The sequence below is a fragment of the Lynx canadensis genome, chromosome E3, assembly GCF_007474595.2.
Source record: "Lynx canadensis isolate LIC74 chromosome E3, mLynCan4.pri.v2, whole genome shotgun sequence".
NCBI classification, from domain to species: domain Eukaryota; kingdom Metazoa; phylum Chordata; class Mammalia; order Carnivora; family Felidae; genus Lynx; species Lynx canadensis.
The window spans coordinates 32,003,923-32,027,841 of NC_044318.1; the positions used below are offsets into that span (position 1 = coordinate 32,003,923).

At 59.6% G+C, this 23,919-nt stretch overlaps 1 protein-coding gene across 1 annotated transcript in view; it reads left to right on the forward strand.

The window, feature by feature from the left end:
• The window catches only part of SRRM3 (serine/arginine repetitive matrix 3), a 34,646-nt gene extending 11,863 nt beyond the window's left edge, over positions 1–22,783 (forward strand). The window contains 14 exon segments of the mRNA XM_030301048.1: positions 3,992–4,120; positions 4,221–4,301; positions 4,803–4,832; positions 5,284–5,346; positions 5,466–5,501; positions 7,309–7,359; positions 7,826–7,930; positions 8,285–8,462; positions 18,453–18,817; positions 19,690–19,914; positions 20,005–20,142; positions 20,491–20,530; positions 20,532–20,570; positions 21,831–22,783. Of these exon segments, the coding sequence (XP_030156908.1) occupies positions 3,992–4,120; positions 4,221–4,301; positions 4,803–4,832; positions 5,284–5,346; positions 5,466–5,501; positions 7,309–7,359; positions 7,826–7,930; positions 8,285–8,462; positions 18,453–18,817; positions 19,690–19,914; positions 20,005–20,142; positions 20,491–20,530; positions 20,532–20,570; positions 21,831–22,571 (2,221 nt within the window). The 3' untranslated portion in view covers positions 22,572–22,783.
• Positions 22,784–23,919: the final 1,136 nt, after the last annotated feature.

The following is a 23,919-nucleotide window of genomic DNA, read 5'->3' on the forward strand; positions in this document are numbered from 1 at the left end:
ATTTTGTGAGTTCGAGCCCCACATGGGGCTCTGTGTTGACAGTGAAGAGCCTGCTTGGGATTCTCTTTCCCTCTCTGTCCCTCTCCTGCTCACGTACAGGTGCGTGCATGCTCTCTCTCTCTCTCTCAAAATAAATAAATAAACCTAAAAAAAAAAAAAAGAGCAAGGGGGTACCTGGGTGGCTCAGTTGGTTCAGCGTCTGACTTCAGCTCAGGTCATGATCTCGAGGTTTGTGAGTTTGAGCCCCACGTCAGGCTCTGTGCTGACAGCTCCGAGCCTGGAGCCTGCTTCGGATTCTGTGTCTCCCTCTCTCTCTGCCCCTCCCCTGCTCACACTCTGTCTCTCTCTGTCAAAAATGAATAAACTTTTAAAAAAATGTTTTAGGGGCGCCTGGGTGGCTCAGTCGGTTGAGTGGCCGACTTCGGCTCAGGTCATGATCTCGCGGTCCGTGAGTTCAAGCCCCGCGTCGGGCTCTGTGCTGACAGCTCAGAGCCTGGAGCCTGTTTCAGATTCTGTGTCTCCCTCTCTCTGACCCTCCCCCGTTCATGCTCTGTCTCTCTCTGTCTCAAAAATAAATAAACGTTAAAAAAAAATTTTTTTTAAATGTTTTAAAAAGAGGAGGAAGTGCTACACAAATCTAGAACTCCATGCATATCCAAAACTCCGTGCATACACCCACAAGTGTGTCTATAAAGTAGAGGCCAGGGCTGAGCTAACATCGGCAGCAGGGGCTGGCCAGTGAAGTCAAGGCCTGTCCTGTTTGCACATGAATTCTCAAAGCCAATTGCATAAGTGAACTTGTATCCTTTAGTCAAAAGTTCCCAAACCAAAGGGGATGTTCCTTTCCTTCTCTGGGCCTCAGTTTTCTCCTCTGTAAAATGGGGAGGTACAATTTCTCTAAATCAGGTAGTGACTCTGATTGGGATTTGTGGACATTCGAGGGCAATTGAAACATTATTGTTGGTGATATTATCATCCAGGAAAGGCAGGCTAGGAGAACACAGGGTTCTAGCCTTGGGAGATCCTGAAAAACAGATGTGCTGATATCAGCTGCACAAAGTCAGCGAGAGAAGCGTCAGCCTAGGCCCTTTTATACCCCTGGAACCTGCAGGACACAGAGGTTCTGGAACCAGAAGGTTCTGAGACCTGTGCCCCTCCCTGAGCCCACTACTCAATGCCCTGTGCTTGTACCTTCAATGCTCCCAGCAGCCGAGAGCCCAAGTAAATCTCTCAGAAGGGACCACAGACTGAGAAAGGCCAGCTGAGAAGTCCCCAGGGAGGGAGAATACAGAAGCTCTGTCCCCAGGACAGAGGAAGAAAGATGTCTGTAGGGGTGCAGCCGGCAGAGCAGGAGGGCACAGTGTGGGGAAGGAGGAGTTCGGGTGTTACAGGCAAAAAAGGATCCCTGCCCAGGGCAGTGCCCAGACGGAGCTGTTTTGTTTTGTAAATAACCTTTATCACATTTTCGTCAGGATAGACTCCGGAGCTCCCTCCTGCCATCGGCTCACCCACAGTGTTTGAGGTGCCCTTAAGTTTTGCCAAAGACCGTGTTTATGTGTCAGGCATTTGTGCGGGTGAGGGCTGTGTGGGGGTGACACCGTCAGGGTAGGGGACAGTGAGGGGGGGGTGGCGCACGGGACAGGCTGAAGAGCTGGAGATTTCAGGAACAGGAAGGAGGCCACTGGCTTCAGGAAGAGGAATGTGGGGAAGAGCAGAGAGGTTTGAATGGAGGGGTATGGGGATGTTTGGCTCTGTGGGGTGCAGGGGGAATGACGTGAAGCCCCCCCGCCCTCCGTCGCCCCAGAGAAACCTCCCACACTACCCGTGTGACTTCAGGGTTGCCCCGGGCCAGGTTGGGGTTTAGGAACCAAACAGCATTCTTGATACTGGCCTCCAGGCTAGCTAACACTGTCAGATTTGGGTTACGTTCTTTCTTTGTTTTTGTTTTTTTAAGTTTATTTTAAGATAGGGAGAGAGAGAACGAGCAGAGGAGGGGCAGAGAGAGAGAGAGAGAGAGAGAGAGAGAGAATCCCAAGCAGGCCCCTCGCTGTCAGTGCAAAGCCCAATTCAGGGCTCAAACTCACAAACTCTGAGATCATGACCTGAGCCAAAACTAAGTCAAAACACTTAACCTACTGAGCCACCCAGGCTCCCAATTCTTTTTTTTTTTTATACAAGATCAGTTCTTTATTCTTATTATTTTTTTTTAGTTTTTTGTTTTATTTTTGAGAGAGAGAGAAACAGAGTGTGAGCAGGGGAGGGGCAGAGAGAGAGGGAGACACAGGATCCTAAGCAGGCTCCAGGCTCTGAGCTGTCAGCACAGAGCCTGACGTGGGGCTCGAACTCACGAGCTGTGGATCATGACCTGAGCTGAAGTCAGACGCTTAACCAACTGAGCCACCCAGGTGCCCTACAAAATCGGTTCTTCAAAGAACAGATTAGTGGGTGCTCTACTAGAGATTTGCTCCTGGAAATTCTTTCACCTTGTAGCTGTGGGGAGAAGGTGAGGGTGCGTTAGTGTCTGACAGGGGTCCCTCTGTCTAATAGTGGCAACCATGTGTGGGACGACCGTCTGGGGCCAGGCCTGTCGCTCATGTCAGGAGCTTCCTAGAGCGAATCTCACTTAATCCTCTCCTCAGCTGGGATATTCTTTTCGGGCTTGTGGAGATAAAGGCCTGGGGACTCAGTGAGCATGGTCATGCCTGGATTGAGACCTGTCTGTGTGAATCCAAAGCTCGTGTCATGTCCTTAATGCTCTGCCACCCCCAGTGCTGGCCTGCCTTGCTCCGGGCAGGGAAAGAGTGAGCCTGGCGAACAGCACCCAGGAGTGAGGGTAGTGGTACCCGAAGCAGGGCTGAGCCTCCGTCTGGGAAGGGCACTGTCTGAGCCAGCAAGAAAGAATGGAAAGTGGGGAAGCCACCACCTTGAAGCCACTACCCTGGAGCTGGGCTTTGGAGGGTCGCTTCTGGGCTTGAAGAAGAAGTTGCACAGTACTGTTTCCCCCAGAGAATCCCCCAGCGGCCCTGTGACAGTTATCACGCTCCTCTCGGAGAAGGGGCTCAGAGAGGGGGGATGACAGGTACCAAGTCACACAGGGACTCAGGGCCAGTGCACGATGAGGCCACGCCTGCGGCTTCAAAGCTCATGCTCCTGCCGCAAGCCCCGCTGCCTTTAGGAAGAGAGCATCCCTCGGCGAAGCGCCCGCGGGGAGCGAACATCTGTGGCGGAAGACGGCTGTGGGCTCCAGAGCCGGGAGCAGGGACGGGACGCTGCGGTCCCTGCTGAGCGCAGGGGAGGGCTCTGCAAGATAGATGGGGAGCCGCGGAGGCGGCGGAGTGCCGGGGCCCGCGCCGCTGCCACCGGGCGGTGATTGATGACAGCCCGGCAGCGGCAGCGGGAGAAGAGCAGCCGGGCCTCGGGAGGCTGCGGAGAGGAGGGCGAGGAGAGGCCATGAATATTTCAGAGCCGCGGCCGGGGCGGGGGGACCGGATGGGGGCGGGGAGGGAGGCGCTCGGCGGGGAGGGGGGTGGGGACCAGGCCGGCGAGCGGGGTTAGGGAGCTAGGAGGGCTCACGAGAGGAAGGGGGGCTGCGGACGGGGAGTGGGCTGAGCGAGGGGCAGGGGGGTAGGGGTAGGACAGTGGGGCTCAGGGGCACAGGGATCGGTGAAAGGGACTGTGTGCGGGAAAGGGGGGCTGGGGAGGGCAGAGGAGCACTATGAATGGGAGTGAGGGGCTCGGCGAGGGGAGGGGGCTCACTGAGAGGTGAGACCAAAGAAGGGGCCGAAGGGGCGGGAGGGCCCGGCTGAGGCCGGGTGTCTGCAAGGGAGGCGGCTCTTTGGGTCGCCCAGATCCCCGACTGACCGTCTAGGGGTCGGGGCCGCATCCCGCAGACCTTGCGGGAGGACCAGGCCTCGGGGCGCCGCGCTGAGAAAGGGGCAGGCGGAAGGCCCGGCCCTGGGGCGCGGGTGGTGAGCGTCCCTGTCGCCGGCAGCGTGGCGGAGACCCCGCGGCTGCTCGAGGGCGCGGAGCCGGGCCTGGAGTACGCGCCCTTGGACGAGGACGACGGCCCGGTGGACTGCGACTGCCCGGCCGCCTGCTACCGCGGGCACCGGGGGTACAGGTCAGCGCCCGCCGCGGCGGGGAGGGGCGGGGGGAAGGGGGCCGGAGCCTCCCCTCCTCCCTCACCGCCCACCCCCAACCCCCCACCCCCTCTCACCCAGGACCAAGCACTGGTCCAGCAGCTCGGCGTCGCCCCCTCCCAAGAAGAAGAAGAAAAAGAAAGGCGGCCACCGGAGAAGCCGGTGAGAGCGCCGCCCGGCCGGAGGGGACGGGAGGGGCACGGTGGGGTCCCCCAGGTGCGCACCCTTCTGCGGGCAGGAGACCCAAAGTTGCATTTGTGAGCCCCGCGCCTCGCCGCGACCCTTTGCCCTTACAGAATCCCGCCCCCTCACTGTGCGGGCCCCCAACGAAGGGCCCGCCCCCTCACCAGGCTCCTCCCCCTCGCGGAGCCCCTCCCTTTCGCCCAGCCCCCTCCCCTTATTGGCACTCACCTACCCCAGAACTAGACACACTGATCCGGCTCCTGGGTCGACCCGCTAGACCCGCTCGCAGTCCCCCCTTCTCGCTCCCCCGGCGGTCCTGCACTCACCACCACAAGTGTGAGTGGCCTGGGGAGGAGGGGTTTAGTTGGGTCACATCTGTGGCTCCCCATCTGTGTGTCCCCCTCTCCTATCCCTTGCAGACTTCTGGAGCCCCAACTAACTCTGTCCAACTGTCTGTCCTTTTCTCTCCCTGGCCCTCAGCAAAAAGAGGAGACTGGACTCTGAGTGCAGGTCAGTATCACTGGTTACCAGGGGCGGGCGGGGGGGGGGGGACAGGAGTGGGGATGTCTGTGGGTGGGCAAGACTCCAAGACCATCCCCCAGAGGCAGGAGGCCTGCCACATCAGGCCCTGGACACTGCCAATGTGCCAGCTGTGCCCACGGAGGCCAGAAATCCCACCATTGGAGCCTCTAACATTTGGGTTTGAAACAGCCCTCACTCAAAATGCCAAGGAGGCTGAAGGGTGGCTAGGGGACAACACAGGCAGCTCCATCACCTACCTTAGGGACCTTGCTGGCCCTCAGGGCCTCGGTTCGCTTTGTACAATGGGCAGCCGCTTTGAACAACGGGCAGCCGGCTTCAGCTAGATGCCCGAGACACCCAGGTTTCCCCAGCATTTCCAGCTGCCCCTCCCCGTCCCGGGCACCAGTTCACTAGAACCTACCCCACCCTGTGTCCGCAGCTGTGGGAGCTCCTCACCCCTGCGCAAGAAGAAGAAGAGTGTGAAGAAGCACCGAAGAGACAGGTACCTTCCCTCCCCTGGGGCCTCCTCTCACTCCTGTCGGCCCAGGACCATGGCTGTGCAGATCTGTGTCCCCAGGCCACCCCAGACAAGCTCAAGAGAACCCTTTTGTGGCCCTACAGGTCTGATTCTGGGTCCCGGAAGAAGAGACGACACAGGTGAGTGATGCCCTGCTAAGGGTGTGGACAGAGGCTAGTGCCACCCCGTGGGGACCAAGGCCCAAGGGAAGCAGTGATGGGAGGGGATTGGTGAGGGTCTTCCCTTGCTCCACCCTCCCTCCGGGACTCCTTCCGGGAGGCAGGCAGGGAAAGTTGGGGGTGGGGGGCGAGAAGGAAGGCCAATTGTTTGCAAAGCTTTCTGGTCCCATGAGTCAGCCTTGATGTCAGGAAGGGAGAAGCTCAAGACCCCACATTTGCAGGGAAAGGGCATCCATACAGAAGGAAAGCTCAGTGGGTGGGAGACAGGTGGGCGAGCTGTGGCTGTGGCTGGCAGTTGTGTCTGGAGGACAGGTGCCAGCCCCCAAAAAGACCTGACTGACAGGCCAAGGAGCTGGCCTCCAACCAGGCGGGGCTGGGAGCCAGTATGGGGCTCTGAGCAGGACAGAGATTGTTCAGGATGGATTAGGGGAGGGGAGGGAGGAGGTGAAAGTCAAGAGCCCTGGCAGAGGCTGGAGTGGGGAAAGTAGAGAACTCAGCATGGAGGGAAGGAAGATGTAAGGTCGTCCCAGCCCCAGGGTGGGCATGAGGGCCAGAGGACCTCCCAGCAGCCCTGAAGAGGGACAGAATCCCCAGTCTCATTCCTGCAGTGGGAATTCGCCGAGGGTCATTTGCCAGGTGGGGTAGGAGCCTAAATAAATAATCCTGAATCTCTAATTTCCCCAATTTCCCATCTTCCCTTCCTCTCTTCCCCACTTCTCAGGGGCCAGTATGGGCCCCCACTGCCCCCTAGTGGTCACCATCCATCTGCACAGATCCTCTGGCCCGCTCCCAGGAGTCCTGGGAAGGACCTAGAGACGACCTAGGGCTAGAGCAGCTCCAGGTGGGGAGACTGAAGCCCAAAGCAAGCAACATGGGTCCTAGAACTAAAATCTTTGGCCTCCTGGGCCTGCCCCCACCCACTCTGCTCCTGTGAGAAACACATCCCAGTTTTTTCTTAGCATCACTTCATGTTTGGTCAGAAAGAGGCATCTGTTCAGGACTAGAAGCATCCAGCTGGAAATCTGGTGGCATCAGGGAGGGTGGGGCTAAGAGATCTACAGGGACCAGGGGTGCAGTGAGACCTTAGACACCTACTAGGAAACTTTTCAATCCTTTTGTCAAACGTAGAAGGAGAACACTGTGGGGCCTGGCCCAGGGAGCTGGATGGGATGGGACTGTAGGGGGCAGGACTGGGTGGGATGGAAAGCTTTGGGAACAGCCCTTGATGAGACTCCAGAGGACTCAAATGCAGGGAGATCATGCCCAAGGGAAAGCATTTCTTTCCTAAACCCCCGGAGAGCTGGCCCAGAGTAGGGCCACTCTCTGAGGGGGCAGAGAGGCAGGAAGCCTGGGCTCGGCCCTAGAGAGCCCCATCTGAGGGGACCTGGGAACAGGGGACACAAATGAGGTGTGGAAGGGCCACCCCCACCACCATGACTCATAGAGGGGCCTGTCCTGAGACCAATTCCAGAAGGAAAGGACAAGTCAGCCTTCTGGGGTGGTGGACACATCACTTATGGCACCCCCAGGAGGAGCAGGACTCCGGCCCAGATGGGCAGTGATCCTGGGAGAAGGAAGGAAGGAGGCTTGGCTGTGTGAAAAGGAACCAAAGCAGTGAGGTGGGATGAGCGAGTCCACACCAGCCGGGGTAGGGGTGGGGGGCTCAGATCCCAGACAGGAACAAATCTCAGCTCCCTCAGCTCCCTACCTGGGCACACCCCCTGCTGGGCTCAGGCCGAGCTGTCCCCTCAGCCTCTGCTTTCTGCAGATCTCGAAGCCCCAAGAGCAAAAGGAAAGAGAAGAACAAAGAGAGGAAGAGGTGAGAACCTGTCACCATTCTCTAGCTCCTCCGCCTCCCTCCACTCTTCCCCCACTCCGGCAAATCTGGCCTTCTAGAAGCACGGAATTGGGCCCTTGGAGATAGTTCGTTTGGTCCCCATTGCCCAGATGGAAAAATTCCCACCCAGAGAGGAAGCCAAGAGCCCCTGTGTGTCAGTGGCAGAGCCAGAACTGGAACGGGGGCCTCTTGCCTCCCAGTCCTGGGTTCTTTCAAACTCTGTCTTTGTTACTCCCCGCGTCCCTCACCCCCTAGTCACAAGAGCACCAGCTGAGGAGCCAGTGAGGTCTTGGGGGTCCGGGCTGTCTGGAGAAGAGGGTGCTTTCTCCTAATTCCCACAAATGACCCACATGGACTAGAGAGGCTATTTCTGTAGGGCACTGTAGGGGGCGGGGTCCCCCGTGGGGCAGTCAGGCGGAACTTAGGTACTGGCTGGTTTCTCTCCCAGGCCACACGCGGAGTCCCCAGGTCGGAGGCCCCGTCGCCACAGCAGCGGCAGCTCCCAGAGCCCCTCCCTCTCCTCCCACTACAGCGATTCCAGATCACCCAGCAGGTAGGTCCTGGGCCCCTTCGAAACGCTCCAGAGGACGTTCAGCTCGGTTCAGCTCTGCTGGGGGGTGGGGAGTTGCAGATCGAACCCTCCCAAGGGCTGGGGAAGAGGCTGGTGGGCAGAAGAGCAGTTGGTGGGTGGAAGTCTACCAGGAGGGTGCAGGTGCCCACCCCCCTGCAAATGGGCGAGGAAGAGCTTCCGGCCGCGGCTCTCGGAAGTCGAGGCAATAGGTGGGCCAGGGCCTTGCTCTCTAAATGCAAGTGAGAGGCAGGGGAAGGGGCAGCGGTTCCGCTCGCAGAGGGGGCGGTCCCACGCCGGCTGCCCGCCACGTCCCCTCCCCACGCCCCACCCCCCCAGGCTGAGCCCCAAGCACCGAGATGACGGGCGGAAGACGGGCAGCCAGCGGTCCAGCGGGAGCCGGTCGCCTTCCCCGTCCGGCGGCAGCGGGTGGGGGTCGCCCCAGCAGAACGGCGGCAACAGACAGCGGAGCGGAGCGCACGGGGGCCGCCCCGGCTCGGCGCACAGCCCGCCAGATGTACGTACGCTTCGCTTTGCGGAGGGTTCCCGCGCCGTGCGGGCTGCGCCGCGCTGGGTGGGGTGTCACCGCCGGGCGGGGCGCGGTGAGTGTGTAAATGGGGGAGGGAGGCGCCGCTTCCCCCTCCCGGCTCGGGAGCGGCCTGGAATGCTTGGTTGTTGCGCCCACCTGGCCCTAGTGTCGGGGCGAGGGGGGCCTGCAGGCTTGGGCCACCCTTGAGCTTGGCAAACTGATGGCCAGAGGGGGTTGACCACTGGGACTCCCAGCCAGTTGGGTAGAGAGCTGAGGAGAATCCGGGGTCTCCTGCCTCCCTCTCTCCAGGCATATTGGGGTGGGAGGGGCATGGACAATGCTAGGGGTCGCAGTCAGGAACCGGATTCAGAGACGGGGTCTCCCCTGGGCACCACTTAGGCCCTGAGCCTCCCTCTCCCCCTCCAAGCGCCCTCCCTCCCTCAACCCTCTCACTGGCCCCTCCCTCTCCCTCGAAGCCCTCCTCTTTCTCTGTCCGCAAGCGGCCACCGAGCTGCATTTCTAAAGTCCCTTTTCCAAGGAGAGTGTGTCCTTTCCCCCAGGGACTGGCTGCCCACGTGTGGACAGATGTCTCAAACCTGCAGGCGCCCTTGTTCCCCGTGTTCCAACCTTCCTAAAGCACCTGCCAGTGTCCCCATTGCTCCCTCAGAGACTCCACACCAACACCTCCCAAAAACTGTTCCCACCCATCCTCCAAGAGGGGCCAGGACTCCTTGAGACCCACAAGCAGCTGTGGCGATGGCAGGGGCTGGCAGAACAGACAGGCTTCTCGGCCTTTCCCAGGTGGAGGGGCTAGGCTGGGCTTGGAAGGGGGCGTTCTCCCAAGCCCCAGGGGAGCCCCACATCCCCTTGTATCCGTTGATCTCAGGGAGACGGGGCGGCAGTACTGGCAGGGGCACTGGGTGGGCAGGGGGACTTGGGGTGGACAGGCCTGCAGGTGTCCCCACCCCAGACCCTAAGGCTGCCTCCCAGCAGGGAGGGTGGGGGCTGCCCCTCCCCAGACCTCCGGTCTCAGCAGCAAATATGTCCGTGTTGGTCAGTTTCATTTTGATTTTTGGCTGTTTCCTTCACTCCCTTTATTTTCTCAAACACCCTTACCGCCAAGGCCTTAGTGAGGAAAGCCAAAGGCAGCAGACAAAAGGCTCTTGGCGTCAAGGTTAATTTTTGTTTAAGGACGTTACCTGTTTCGGGACTGCCCCACTTGGACAGGGTGCCAGGCTCCTGAGCTCCCAAGGGCCTGGCTGGGCCACATAGGGAGGATCACACCAGTGTCCCTGGATCTGTCCTGGGGGTGGAAGAGGACACACAAAGGTAGCTGAAGGCAGCCAGGACAGAGACGGTGGACAAACTCAGAGGAGAGTGTGACCATCCCCCCACCACCATGGGCACAGAGCCCCCAAATACCTTCTCAGGGGAGCTTCTCATCCTCCTGGAAAGGCACAGAACGAAGCCAGGGCCAAAAGGAGGCTCCATCCCACTTCTGGTCCCCTCCCCTCCCTGAGCAGTAGGCCACCAAGAGCCCTGGACACGTACAGACAAAATGGCCACAGCAACGAAGTAAACCCCAGGACAGAGCAACCAGGGAAGAGGGTGTAGCCTCCAGCCTTGGGGAGGGTGCCCTGTCGGCCGCACCCAAATCTTGACTGCCTCCCAGAATGGGATTCCATTTTGACATTGCTCTGGGAGCCTCCTGGGAGACGGCACTCTGTTACCCCTTTCACAAAGCATGTTCCCCAAATCCTCTCCCTTCCCTCGGGCCCTGCGAGATCTGGGACCTCAGGACATCCAGGCCTCTCACCTGCACCCTTCCAGGGAGGTGAGATGGGGGCGGGGGGTGTGTGTGTGTGTGTGGAGACTTTGCCAGTCACCAAAAATGTCTTTGGGGACAAGTACTGGGGGGCGGGGGTATTCTTGGACGCTACCTTAAAAAAAAAAAAAAAAAGAGAGAGAACAAACGGAAAAAAAGAAAAGCTCACCATTTTTAACCCCGTCTATGTTTTTGCTTGTTTTTTTAGCCTCCCATTTGAACCGTGGTAATATTGTGATTCCATTTTCCTGTTCAGTTGGCAAGGGAAGAGGGTGGGGAAGTTTATGTAACTTTTTCCTGTTTTGTTTTTGTTTGTATTTTCTTTCTTTTTTTCTTTCTTTTTTTTTTTTTTCCTTTGGTAATGTACAGAAATGCAAACTATCTCTCTGGTTGTTTTTTTCTTTTTTTCTATCTTCTATGTTGCTCTAGAATTTTGCTTTTGTGCGTGTTACTGTGGGAGCCTCTCCTCCTAATGCAGAGATGGGTCCTGAATCTCAAGTGAACATTGACCATATACATATGTCTTTATACTTATTCTTTTTCCCTTTGTAACCAGAATTTAAAAGGGAAGATAACTCTTAAAAAATGACTCCCACGCCAGCAGCCCCTGCGAAATCTGCAGCGGCAGCCAATCAACTCCTCAACCCCAGGGCATGTGCTGGAAATGCCTCAGCTTTTAAATGAACAGAAGTGGCCCCCACCGTTCTTCCGTGTCCCTGTCTCTAAGGAACGTTGGAGGGAAGCTGGGAGACGGGAGGAAGAGAGATATTTCCCAGGTCACCGGAGGAACATCCAGGGGCAGTGAGCACCCTATGGCTCCCCAGTTCCTTCTAGTATAAGATGGCTGGGGGAGACAGGGACAGGCTGCACAAGGCCTTCAGTGCCAGGCCCCAGATCCTAGAGGGAGCTGTCCACACCTGTAGCCCAGGTGAGGGCTTCAGAGCCGGACATTCCCAGGCAAGACAAAAATCCTCATCTTGAGACAAAGGCCAGCTGGGTGCTGGCTCCCGCCACGGCTCTCTTGTTGTCCCGTCCCAGGTCAGGATTAAACCCCCAAAGGGATTTCTGGGTTCTGCTATTTACTGCCAGGAGCTCAGAGAGGTCAAGTGACCGGCTCAAGGTCACACAGCTTTTTAGAGGTAGATCCAAAAGGAGACTCCAGCCCCCTCACCTCGAGACCACCAGCCAGTGGAGAGAGTGGCCAGTGGAAAAGCACACTCTGGGAGCCCTGAGTAAGGGGAGGAGGGCTTGGAGGTGGGTGCTGGTTGTCTCAGCTCCTGCCTTCCCCCTGGGGACCCCTTCAGATGTCCACGGCACACTCCCAGCTCTCAATTCCCTGGCACTGGGGCCCATCCACACAGAGACCAGGGAACAGGTGGGCCCAGCATTAAGCAAACCCAACTCTATAAAACTGTCACCTCAGTGACTCAGAAACCCTAAGCCCTCACAGTTCACACACGTATGGGGACAGAAATAGTGAGGCAGAGAGGGAAGGGGGCTGCTCGTGGTCACGTGATTTGGCGATGGCGAAGTAAGATGCTGAGCCCAAGTGCCAGAAAAGGTGTGAGGTGTTTAAGGACTTAGAAGGAGGGCCCCCTGCCTTGGCTCCACCTGTCCCTGGCATTGGAAGTGTCAAGGGAAGCCTCTCCATTTGGTGAGGGTGACAGAGAAGGTTCCTGAGCCAGGCCCCCAGGCTCTCTCTGGCCTCCGCCTCTGGCTCAAATTTCATCACGGAATGGGCAGCCTAGGGTGACCCAAGAAGAGGTGTCCGTCACCTGCTCCACCCCGGCCCCCCGCTCCTGCCCCCAGGAAAGAGCAGTAACCACAGCTGGGGGGGGGGGGGCAGTCAGACTAGGAAGCGGCATCTTGGCATTTCTCCCAGGCCGAAGCCAGAAGGCAGGAGGGATGGGTTTTGCTAAAATGACGCCTAAGCAGAGGGGGAAAGCAGTTGACCTGAGGCAGGATCAGGCCTCCAAACTGAATCTGTGGTTGCCTTCCCTTTTAAATGCACTGATCCCTTCACCCCATCTGTCCACTCTGCCTCATTGTAATAGCTTCTCTCTCTTTGTTCTGTCTGGGCCCGCCTCTCTCTATTTCCCTGCCTGTCTGTTTCCTTCTGCCTTTGTTTCCCTCTCTCTCTGCATCTCTCTGTCTCTGTCTCTCTCTCCATCTCTCCCCCCACATGGGCCTCTCTCCCCCTGCTGCCAGCCCCTCCTGAGCCCACCCTCTGGTTCTGCTTCTATCCGCCGCTTCCTGCATGCCCTCTGGAGGTTTTCTGTTGTTTAAAGAGTTAAGGAAAGCTTGGCTATTGGAGCCTGCGGGTTTAAACACAAAAAGAAAAAAACAAAAAGAGCAGACCAAAATGGCTGGGCAGGAGCCCCCTCCCACCCCTGGGACTAGACCGAAAGCCACCCTGGCCGCACATGCAGGTGCCAGTTCCCAAGGGGGAGCACAGCTTAGAGTCACCGTCTTCCCCCCCACCTTCTGCATTCCCAATGCGGAGATCTTCTTTTCTTTTTTATTATTGCATTCCTGTCCCTGACCACTGAGAAGGTAGGTATCCCGGCCCCGCTGTGCGCCCCGCTCGCTCCCATCTCCAGATAAGCCCCCTGCCACTCTGCTTGGTTTGAATGTGGTTTTCTTTCTCTCTCTTTCTCTCGATCTCGCTCTGGTTGGTTTTCTCTCCTTCCCTTTTCTTTCTTTATTTTAGTGACTCCTCATTTGTAACTTGCATTTTTTTCTCCAAATGAGCTACGTACGAAAGCTGTGTTTCCTGGTTTGTCGTTTGGTTTTCTTGACTTTCCCCGACAACTTTTCTGGTTCATTTCCCCCCTCCTTTCCACCTTCCCTGCTCCTTCTTCTTCCTCTCCGACCCCACCTCCACCCCCACCCCTCCAAGCCCCGTCCCCCCCACGCCCTCTCTTTCTCATTTTGTTGTCCGAATGCATTTCTGTGTGGTTAGCATTTCCAAGTTTGTGTTCTCCTCCTGAACTGTATGCTGCGGTTGAGCCAATTTGATTTCTGTTGTCTGGAGTAGCTGCTAAGCCCCCCACCCCTCACCCCTGCCAGCCCCCGGGGCCCGTTTTGGCACTAAGCAGTGGTGGAGGAGCGTGTGCTGGCCTCTTGGCCTCCGGATCCTGGAAGAAGTTCTGGCTGAGGCCAAACCTGAGGAAAGAGCCCTGCCCCACCCTCCAGGGCCTGCTGGGCTCCCAAGGGTCCTGCCCTGGTGGCAGCTGGAGCTTTCAGGCAGGACCTACAGACTCTGGGGCAGCAGCTGGCACCAGGGCTGAACCTCACAGCTCCATCTTTTGGGTGTAATGGTCGTTGAACTTCAGGGGCCCAGTGAGCTGGCACTGGACTCAGAGGGCCTACTTAGTATAAGTTCCAGTGGGGCAATTTGGGGGATGAAGGGGACTCTCAGCTCACCCTCCCCCCTGCCTGGACCACTACTCAGCTCAGACAGGGTCTCCCTCTGCCCCCAGCATCGTTCCATCTTCTGAATTTGAGTTTAATGTGCAGAATGATTCGGAAAGGACAGTCAGTGAGAGCCGGGGTTCCCCGAGGTGTTGGAGCGGAACCGAGCTTAGGTCCTGAGACTTGCGACTCCCAGGCCAGTGCCCAATCCAGCCACATTGGGGGTAGGTCCTCGGACCCCACCGCCCACCCCAGCTCTTTAAACTGTTTCCTGTCCCACCTGGGAGTAGCTGCAGAAGTTAGACATCCCAGCCCTTGTGAGGCATCAGCGGACCTCCGTCCTCAGCTCTGGAAAGAGAAAGTCCGCTCTTCACCCTCCCCGCCCCCCCCCCCCCCCCCGCTCCCCTATGTTGACCCCAGGGGCAGGTTGTGAGGAGCTCACCCACTCAGAATATTGCTCGGCTGTGAGTGGTGTTGGGAGGGCAGACAGGAAGTTGTTCAGGGAGAGAGAAATCACTCTGGGTCCCACGGGGAGACTGTCCCAGCCCGATGGGAGGAGTAGAGGACCTGATGTGACCAGGGACCCAGAAACGGGATCGCCACATGCTGAGCTAGAGGGGGTAGTTAGCTGAGCCCTAACTCCCCCTAGAGGGGGAGAGGGGGTGGAGCATCTCAGATGCTCACTGTTCTCATCCTTAAGAATCCCGGGATGGGGCTGGCACATCATCTTTTGCCTTACTCTTTTCCATTGCCTTTTCCCTCCAAACATTTCTTATGTAAGCTAAAGAGAAGGTTTCAGAGAGCAGGTGGTACGAAGGAGCAGAGGGGCTCCTGGAAGCCTGGAAGCCGGGCTCAGAGACAGGCGAGGTCCTCTGTGTTCACTGACTCATTCACTCACACACACACTCAGCCAGCATCCGCTGGGCCCTCCTCGGTGCCAGGTCCGTGCCTGGGTTTGAGGGAACTGGTTTGCGGCCCCCACCTGTCAGGCTGGGGCACTGACAAAGGTCACTCAGAACAATTAGAGGGGAAAAGCCGAGCCAACAGGTGGGGAACTCTGCTCACCACAGTAGGCCTCACAGCCCTGCACAGTCCATACTGAGAGAAGGCCCAAGGGTCTGTGGGATCACAGAGGAATGCACCTGTTTCAGGGTGAGGGTCAGGGGAGGCTTCCTGGAGGAGGTGGTCTTGATTGAGCACAGGGCCCATAGGCGTTAGCCAGGCTGTGAGGGGGTGCTGAGGGGCAGGGAAGGGGAAGAGGGAACAGGAGTCACAAAGAGCAGGCTTCCGGAGGAGATGTTTGGAGGTCCCTGGCCACAACAGTCCCGTCTGGCTATGAAATCCCATGGTGTCTGGACTGATTTCTCCCTCAGTTCCTGGGAAAAATGAGACCCGGCCAAGCTGAGGAGGGGGCTCTCACTCTGGCGGGACCATGGCGACCCTTTCTCCAGGGAGGTATGGGTGGATAAGAATGTGAGATTGGCCCAAGGAGTCTTCCCCCAGGGAAGGTGCCGTCTGCCACCCTGCCCAGCAGCGCCTTCGTCCCGTCCTCTGCCATCCTGGCACGTGGCCATGCCCAGACCTTCCTGCGCTGCTCTGACCCCGTTCATCCGTGAGGGGACTGTGAGTCACTTGTGCTCTGAAAAGAACCTTTCGACTCCTACACAGGCGCCTCCCCCAGCAAAGACCCCAGTTATCCCCACTTTATCGATGGGGAAACTGAGGCCCCCAGCGTTCGATCACAGCAAACTCATATCAGGGCTGATTCCAGGTGTGCCACTTTTCCACTTACCATCATCTTAAGCTATGGCATTTGGCTTGGAGGAGGGGAGAGGGAGGAGGACTTGACTTCAAGGCACGCCAGGCAGGAAGCTTCCAGACAAGCACAGAGGTTTGGGCCTCAGTGGTTGCGGGCAGCAATGTGATGCAGGTGGGCGTCCACCCAACCCAGACCCTTTTTGCTCCTAACAGTCCCACCACACGCCCAGCCCAACAGTGGGAAGTAGAGAGGATCCCCCCACCCCCAGTGTCTGTGGGAAGGAACACTGGGGCCTTCAGTCTCCTTCCCCCACTGCTGGCCTGTCTCCTGGAGTCAGAGAAGCTGGCTCAGATCCAGAGTCTAAGCTGGAGCCAGGGTTCATGGCCAGGTCTTGACCCCCATGTTTACTATTCTGCCCGCTTGCCTGGCTGCACCCCCCCCATCAGAATAGCAAGCAAAGGCTTCTTTAGGGTGGGGTCCAGCGTTTCCTGGGTTTGGGTACTATGCCTTGGTCACCAGGACCCCCACTCCCCTGCCTGGGATCTGTTCACTTTCCACTCTCAGACAACCCAGGAGATAGGAAAGAACTTGGAAATGTGAAGATTCTGGAGATTTTTCTCATTTGCCTCCTCCGGGGGCTTGGGAGCTGTAGGCACTGGCCACCCGCTGGGGTGCAGGGGATATGTGTTAGGAGAGCCAAGTGTCTCCTGGTAATGTCTCTTGACTTTGGAGCTGCCATCTCAGAGGGGCCATGTCTCCTAGCCCAGGATGAGAGGGGAGCTGGTCATCAGGAGAGCTGGGGTGCTCAGATATCCACCCTGCCCACCTATGCCTGCCTGAGCCCCAAAGGGAGACACCAGGCTCTCCCAGGAGGCCTTTACGGCCCATTTGACTCTGGACAGCTGCTCTCACCTGCTATGGCTAGTGTTCATTGGCTGCTTCAGCCACCAATCAGAGCTGGCTGTGCCTTTCCTCCCATGGGACCGACTTCTTGGCTCTGCCTCCAAGCCCTGGCTGAATCCAGGCTTGCACGGAAGGGCCTGGGCACCACCCCGCCTCCTGTAGGAAGCATAGGCCATGCCAAGGAAACCACGCTCCCTTCAGTCTCTGGCAGCAAGGTGCCCTGAGGGTGGTAGGTAGCTGGTTTTGTTCTCCCATCCCAGGACCCTGCCAAAAAAGCTTGGCCTAGACCCTGCCCCTCTTTTAGTACTACCTGGTTTGGCCCCGACCCTTGTAATGATTCCTTCTTCAGCAACGGCATTGAGGCCCTACTAAATGCCAAGTTCTGCGATAAAAACTGAGGTTACGGAGCTGAATCCAACCAAAAATTTCTGCCCTGGAGGTGCTTCGAAGTCAAGTTGGTGCTGGTGGTTGGGGGTGGGGTAGACAGGTGGAACCAACTGTTACCAGATAGACAGAAAGCTGGAAACCCGAGGACAAGAGGAGGGGTCTGTTCTGTGAGGGGAGGAGGATGGAGAGGGTGGTCAGGGGTACACAGAGAATCCTGGAGTATTTGCTCTGGTAGGGACATCAGGAAGCAGAGCCCAACCCTCTCGTTTTGGGGATGGGGAAACTGAGGCCCAGAGTGGGGAAGTGACTTAGCCAGGGTCACTCAGTGAGGCAGAGGCAGGCTCTCAGACCCCTGGTTGCCAGCTAGGGCCCTTTTGATGGTACCAGGCTCCCTTTCTGGTTTTCTGTACCCCAACCCTTGTGTCCTAACTGCACTTTTGGAAGAACATTGGACATCTCTATCCAGCAGTCACCCAAGAGGTGCCTGCTCAGGCCCGAGGAGCCGGGCGCGGCCAGTCCTTCCTCCAGAGGCGGTGTGGCCTCCTCTCGGCCTAGAATGGGGTGGTTGCGTTTTTTTTTTTCTCTCTCTCTCTATCTCTCTTGCATTTTTGTGAATCTAATGATGAACTTACGCTACCACACTTTTCCCTTCTCTTACACACCTTACCTACTAAAGGAGGAAGTGCCACTTTATTGGTAAGTGGACGTTAACCAAGAGGGACTTAAAAAAAAAAATCAGAACTTAAAAAAAAAAAAAAAAGGAAAGGAAAAGAAAAGAAAAGAGAGAAACAGAAAGACAGTCGGGTGTTACTGACAGTTCCACAGGTCTCTGCAGGGCCGGAAAACAAAGAAAGAAAAATGTTAACAGAAAAAATGTCAGTTCCCCAGGAGTTCAGACATTGTTTTTGATTTTGGTATCTAATGACATTTGTGGATTTTGTTTTTTATTTCTGTTTTTCCTCCCTTTCTTCGGTTCAGTTTTGAGTTCAGTTGTCCCGCCCCGCCCCCACCCCCATCTGTGTGCCGTGTGCCCCTCCATCCCCTCACCCACCCCCCACGCGCTGGGGGGGCCTGGCCTGGGGGGCTGGCCCCGGCCCGGCCTCCCGGTGCCCGCCCTCTCTCTACTCTCTGCCGGGATCGTCCGTCCCATCGGGGGGCAATGCCAGCCCCCGTGCCCGTCCTGGAGCCCCCTCCGTTTCAGCCCCCCTCCCCCCACCGCTCCGTCCCTCTTGTGTTTTGCATGCCGAGAACCTTGCATGAGCTGCACTGTTGAGGCCAGAAGGTGGACACTCAGGAGAGGCAGAGGCAGGGCAGGCGCGGGGAACCGTGTGTGCGATGCTCCGGGACTGGCAGCCCCCGGCCTGGGCCCGGTGAAAGCCCCCTCTCCTTCTCTCCCCCCCCCCACCCGCCCGCTCTCTCACCCTCGACCTCGCTCCTTCTCTTGGCCTGTCCTCTCTCTGTCTCTCCTCTGCCCCCCCCCCCCCCCCCCCCGTCTCCGCCTTTTCTCTCTGCTTCTCTAACTTCCCCTGCTCCTTCGCCTCCTTCTCCTCCGCCTCCGCCTCTCTCTCTGCTCTGGACTCTCTCGACCTCCTCGGTTTCCTCTGTCTCTGCGGGCATCTCTTCCGCCCCGTCTCTGCGCCCCCGTCCCCTCCACCCCCCTCCGTGCCCTCTCTGCCTCTCTCCCCGTCAGAAGCCCAGCTCGCCCTCGCCCAGGGCCCGCGACCAGGCGGAGGCCGGCGCAGCCACGCCGCCCGCGCGGGGCAAGGAGAGCCCGAGCCCGCGCTCGGCTCCGTCGTCGCAGGGCAGAGGAGGCCGCGCGGCGGGCGGGACGGCCAGGCGGCGGCGGCGGCGACGGCGGCGGCGGCGCTCCCGGTCCTCGGCGTCCGCGCCCCGCCGCAGGGGCCGCCGGCGCGCCCGGCCCGCGCCGCCCCGGGGTTCGTCGCGCTCGCTCAGCAGGGCCCGCTCCAGCAGCGACTCCGGCGGCGGCGGCGGCGGCGCCCCCGGCCCCGGCCCCGAGCCCGGCTCCGAGCGAGGCCACGGCGCGCACGGAAAACGGTGAGCGGTTCCCCTCCCCGCCCCGAGCGCTGCCCCGCCCCCGCGGAACACCTGCCCCCACCGGTCCCGTCCATCCCCGCGGAACACCCTTCCCCGCGCTCTCGCCCCTCCCTCCCCACAGAACAGCTTCCCCTCTCCACCGACCCCTCTCCCCCACCCCTCGGAACAGCTCCCCCCCCCCACCCCCACCGGCCCCTCTGACCACTCTCCCTGCTCCCAAAGACCCCTTACCCCCCACCTACCGACTGTTCTCCCCACACTGACCGCTCTCCCTCCTTCTCATTAAGCTCCCCCTTCTGTGATCACTCCCCCCACCCACGGTGCAAACTCCCTTCCACTCTGCAATTCTCCCTCTCTGCAAACTGCCTCCCATTCTCCTTCCCCACTCACTGAGGTCCCCCCTCACTGATCGCTCTCTCCTCACACACGGAGCCCTCCCTTCCCCACACTGATCACTCTTCTACCCAACAGAGTTCCCCCCCCCGCCCCGCCCCACACCCAGGATTCTCCTCCCATCAGGGAGCTTTCTCTCCTCCCTCACTTGCCCGCCCCCACCGATCACTCTCCCTCCACACCAGGGAACACACTCTTCCACACTGATTTCACTCCCCACGCCCCTATCCCAGCCCTTTCCCTGCTCAGGCAACCTTCCCCCGCGCCACCAACTCAGGCATCACCTCTTCCCGCTCACTAACCCTTCTCTCCTGCATAGAACTCCTCCCCCTACTGAATCCCTTTCCCTCCCCTGAGCCCACTTTGTCCCTAGCTGAGCCCCCTCCCTGTCACCCGCACCCTCTTCAACCCCCACCCCCACCCCGCCCCCAGCCCACATTCTCCCTAGCTAAGCCCCTGTCGCCGTGCCTCTCCTCCAGGACCAAGGAGCGGCCCCCGCGCGCTCGGCCGGCCAGCACCTCCCCGTCCCCGGGCGCGCACGGCAGGCACGGCGGCCCGGAGGGGAAGAGCTCGTCGCGCAGCCCGGGCCCCCACCCGCGCTCGTGGAGCTCCAGCCGCTCGCCCTCCAAGTCCCGCTCGCGCTCCGCGGAGAAGAGGACCCGCAGCCCCAGCCGCTCGCCGTCGCCCAAGAAAACCCTGGGCCGGTAAGTGCGGGCCCGGGGGTCCCCGCCGGGCGCTGGGGTGGCGGCGGGGCCGGGGCCGGGCCGCGTCGCTCACCTCGGCCGGGCCCGCAGGGACAAGGACGGCGAAGGCCGCGCGAGGCACGCCGAGGCCGAAGCCGCCCGCGCCCGGCGCCGCTCCCGCAGCTACTCGCCCATCCGCAAGCGGCGCCGGGACTCGCCCAGCTTCATGGAGCCGCGGCGCATCACCAGGTACGGAGGGGCCCCGGCCGGCCCGCTGGGGACCTCCAGGGGAACGGACTGAACCCGGTGCGGGAGGAGAGGTGTCGTTCTGGTGGGGGCGGGGGGGGGGGCGAGGGAGAGGCCCCTGGAGGAGGAGAGGGGCCAGAACTGGAGGTGCTGGGGAGGTGGGACTCAGAGGCAGGGGTCTGAAGGCCCACGGAGGGGAGGGGGCTGTGCGCTCGGGTCTGGGTAGGCAGCAGCAGGCATGGAGTTCAGCTCCGGAAGATTCCAGCCATCCCTCCTGGAGCCCCTCCCTCTCTCCTTCCTCCCCACATCCATCTCCTGGCAATGATGTCTCCTTTTCTCCTTCATCTCAAGGTCCAGCCTGCCGAGTGGCCTGTGGCCGGCCTGGGGGCCGAGGGGACCCCCTCCCCACAGGCTGCAGGGGAGATGCCCATGTGAGCTGATCTGGCTCTGTTCAGCTGTCATCTGTCTGCCTCTCCTTTTCTCACTAACCTCACTGCTCACCTCCCAGCCCCCTGGGGAATTTGGAGGAGGGGGCACCAGCGGCCTACCCTCTGGGGCAGCTGTGGGAGGTCCCATCCCTTCCACTGCCCCTCTCAGTCCTATGGGGCTGTGCAGAGGGTGTGGCTGATGTGACAGAAGCCCCATCAGAAAGCTTCTTTGGCCCAGACCGGTGGGCGTGGGCCTGGGCCTCCGGGTGAGATTATGGTCTGTGTTCGTGGAAATCACTCTGATAGCCCTAGACCCCTGACGTGGGGTAGAGGGCTACAGGCAAAATTCTGAACCCAGCTCTGAGACTTTGCTGGGCAGCCTTGGGAGATCAGTGTGCCTCTCTGGGGCTCGGTTCTCATGTCTGAACAATAAGCAGGGCTCCCTGAGCATCTTTTCAGCTCTAACATGGACTGATTATCTAACCAGCCCTTCCAAGTCCTTGGTGATCCAGATCGCCATACGCTGAGGGTCCTAAGACAGCTGGAGCCCTGCACCTTCCACCTGGCACCCACCTCGGCCCCTCTCCCGGGCTGCCTCCTCCTCCTTCCACTAACGTACACCTGTTTTCTTCCTCAGAATTAACCCCACGCCATGGGGCACTGTTGCCCCCTTAACCACTCTCCTTTCTTTTCTCTGGGTCACAGCTTCCTGGCTTCAAACTAACTCCGGGCCGGCGGGAGGTAGCTGAGTGAGGAGAAGGGGCCGGCGGGACTGGGCTGGGCCATGGGCATGGGCAGCGATGGCCGGGGGGTCTCCTCCTTGTTCCCTTGAAGTGACCTGAAAAACCAAATCCTTCGATTCCGTGAGGAAGAGAGAAGCAGGGCTGGGCTATATCCACAACGGTTCCCATGCACAGAAACCACTACTTAGCTTGGTTGACGCGAGTTGTCTATATTTAAAAGTTTCATTTATTCAACAAATTGTTGAGCGCCTACTCGGGTCAAGCAGAGACTGGGTCCCCTTTCCCTAAAGACAAGTGAGCAAAAAACAAAAGGTCCAACATGAAATTGGCAAGTGACCACTGACTGCCTGATCCTTTTGGGGTAGAGGGCACTCCAAGGCCAGAGCTCAGGGGAAACTGAGGCAGGAAAGCCCTGGCCACTGCTGGGGAAGTGCCCTGGCCTGAGTGAGGGGCCAAGCTAGAGCCTGGGGCAGAGCTCAGGGACCCGAATGGCCTGTAATCAGCTTTTCCCTCCTGGCAGTGCCCGAAAGCGTCCCATCCCCTACTACCGGCCCAGCCCCTCGTCCTCCTCCAGCTGCCTGAGCAGCGACTACTCAAGCCGGAGCCCCAGCCGCAGCCCCAGTCCCGGTCACAGCCACGGAAGCTACAGCAGCCGCAGCCGCGGGACCCGCAGCCGCACGCGCAGCCCCTCCCGGACCCCCAGTCCCAGCTACCACAGCCGGAGCAGCTCAGAGAGTGGGGGCTTCTGAGCCCGGACAGACCCAGCTTGGTGCCCCCTGGCATAGGGAGAGGCGAGGGGTCAGGCCCCAGGACCCGTGAGGGGGCCTGCACCCCACTGCTACAAGGGGGTCCCCGGGCCAGGGAAGACCTTGAGTGTGGGCGCCCTGCAGACAAGGAGGAGCTGGGTTCTGCTGCTTCTAGAGGGTCCCCACCCCCACCTCCTGCCTGCCCACCGTGTCCAGGGAACAAAGAGCCGTTGCGAACACAGGGATCGCCCTGTCCCCCTTCCTGCTTGATGCCAGCTCACCAGGCTGGGGACAGCTCGGTGGACCCAGGGACACCTCGGAAGGTGCCAGACCTGGAAGCCTCCCGCACCCACTCCACAGGGCCCTCGGCTCCTTTCTGTCAACGCGCAGACGAGGAGGTGGGATGGCAGGCAGGATCTAAGTTAGACAGAAGGAAGAACGACCTAACCCTTGGTGCATCACCATCCAAGCTGGGGAGCGGCTTCCTTCTGAGCTGGCTGCAGGATCCTGGCTGATGGCTGGAGGCTGGCCCCACAGCCTCCCCCGACCCCTCCCCTGGCCCAGGAGGACCCAGACTAGGTGGGCCCCTAAGCCCCAGCCTGAGGAGCCGGGGAGCTTACTCTTGGTCCCACCTCTCCCTTCCAGGCCAGGCTCTCCCCTTCGGCCCTCACCCCATGCCCGGGGCCAAGGCCGCAGCAGCAGCCAGGCCTTCTGCATGACAAGAGATGGGAAGTATAGACTATGCTGCATCCGAGCCCGACATCAAAAGGGGTTCAGGTCAGAAGGTGAAGAGAGAAGAGGTAGATGGAAGAGAGCCTGTGAGGAGTGGGAGAAGGCAACGCAGTCGGATGACCGAGCAAGCCCTGGTGTCCCAGTGTGCCCTGTGCCTGGGACATGGGCCAGATGGCAGCACAGGGTCGCAGGTATAGGATAACAGGCACTTCGGGGCCTGCCCGAGGGAGCGCTTCCTTCTCGGGATTTGGTGGGGAGGTAGTCAGTGGAGGCTACCCAGAGAGGGGTGCTACAGCAAAGGGTAAGATCTAGATGCAGGGCCTCGGCCTGGGACCTCGAGTGGCACCCCCCCCACCCCCAGCCCTCTTCTGCTGCTCCCAGCCCACTCCTCCTGGGGCCCTCAGGGATCTCACAAAGTCTTCCTTGGCCCAACAGGGCATCTGCCCTGGGCTCCCACAGGGGGGAGGGGTCTGGGGTCTGGTCCGGGTTCCCCCTCTCTCTATTTTCCCCTCCCTCTTTCTCCGCGGTGCGGATAAAAATTGGACTCTAATAAACACTCGGTGCCCGGATGGCAGGTGGTGAGACTAGGTCTCTGTGGATTTGGGCACCTGGGGAGTGTGGGGAGGGCATAAGGTCCTGGGGTCCTTCCCTCCAAGAAAGGAGAGGGTCGCGGACTCCACCCCAGAGAGGAGATCTGGCGGGAAGGAACCAGAACCCAGGATGTCCATCTCCCTGCCTGAGTGCTGGAGCGGAGCGTGCAGCTCAGTGGGGAGGAAAACGGGGGCCCAAGAAGACTTTCCTTTCAGCCTGGAGACCCCGTGGGCTTTGAACACCCCCACCTCCCTCAAGCCCCACACCCCACCTAGCTTCCCCTCCCATCATTGTCCTTGACTCCAATACACCCCATCCAGCTGACCCACCTCCTCGGGCCCTCCATGCATGCCCTCTCCACCTCCAAACGTTCAGGTGAGCTCCTGGTTCAGGACCTAGCTCAGCTGCCTCCTACTCCGAGGAGCCTTCCCGATCTCCAGCTGCAATGCCCACTCTCACCTCTGGGTCCCTCCAGCTCTTTGGGGTCTGTACCTGCCTTTAGGTCCCTAAGCTCTTGTTCAGCTTATCTGTTGGCATGCC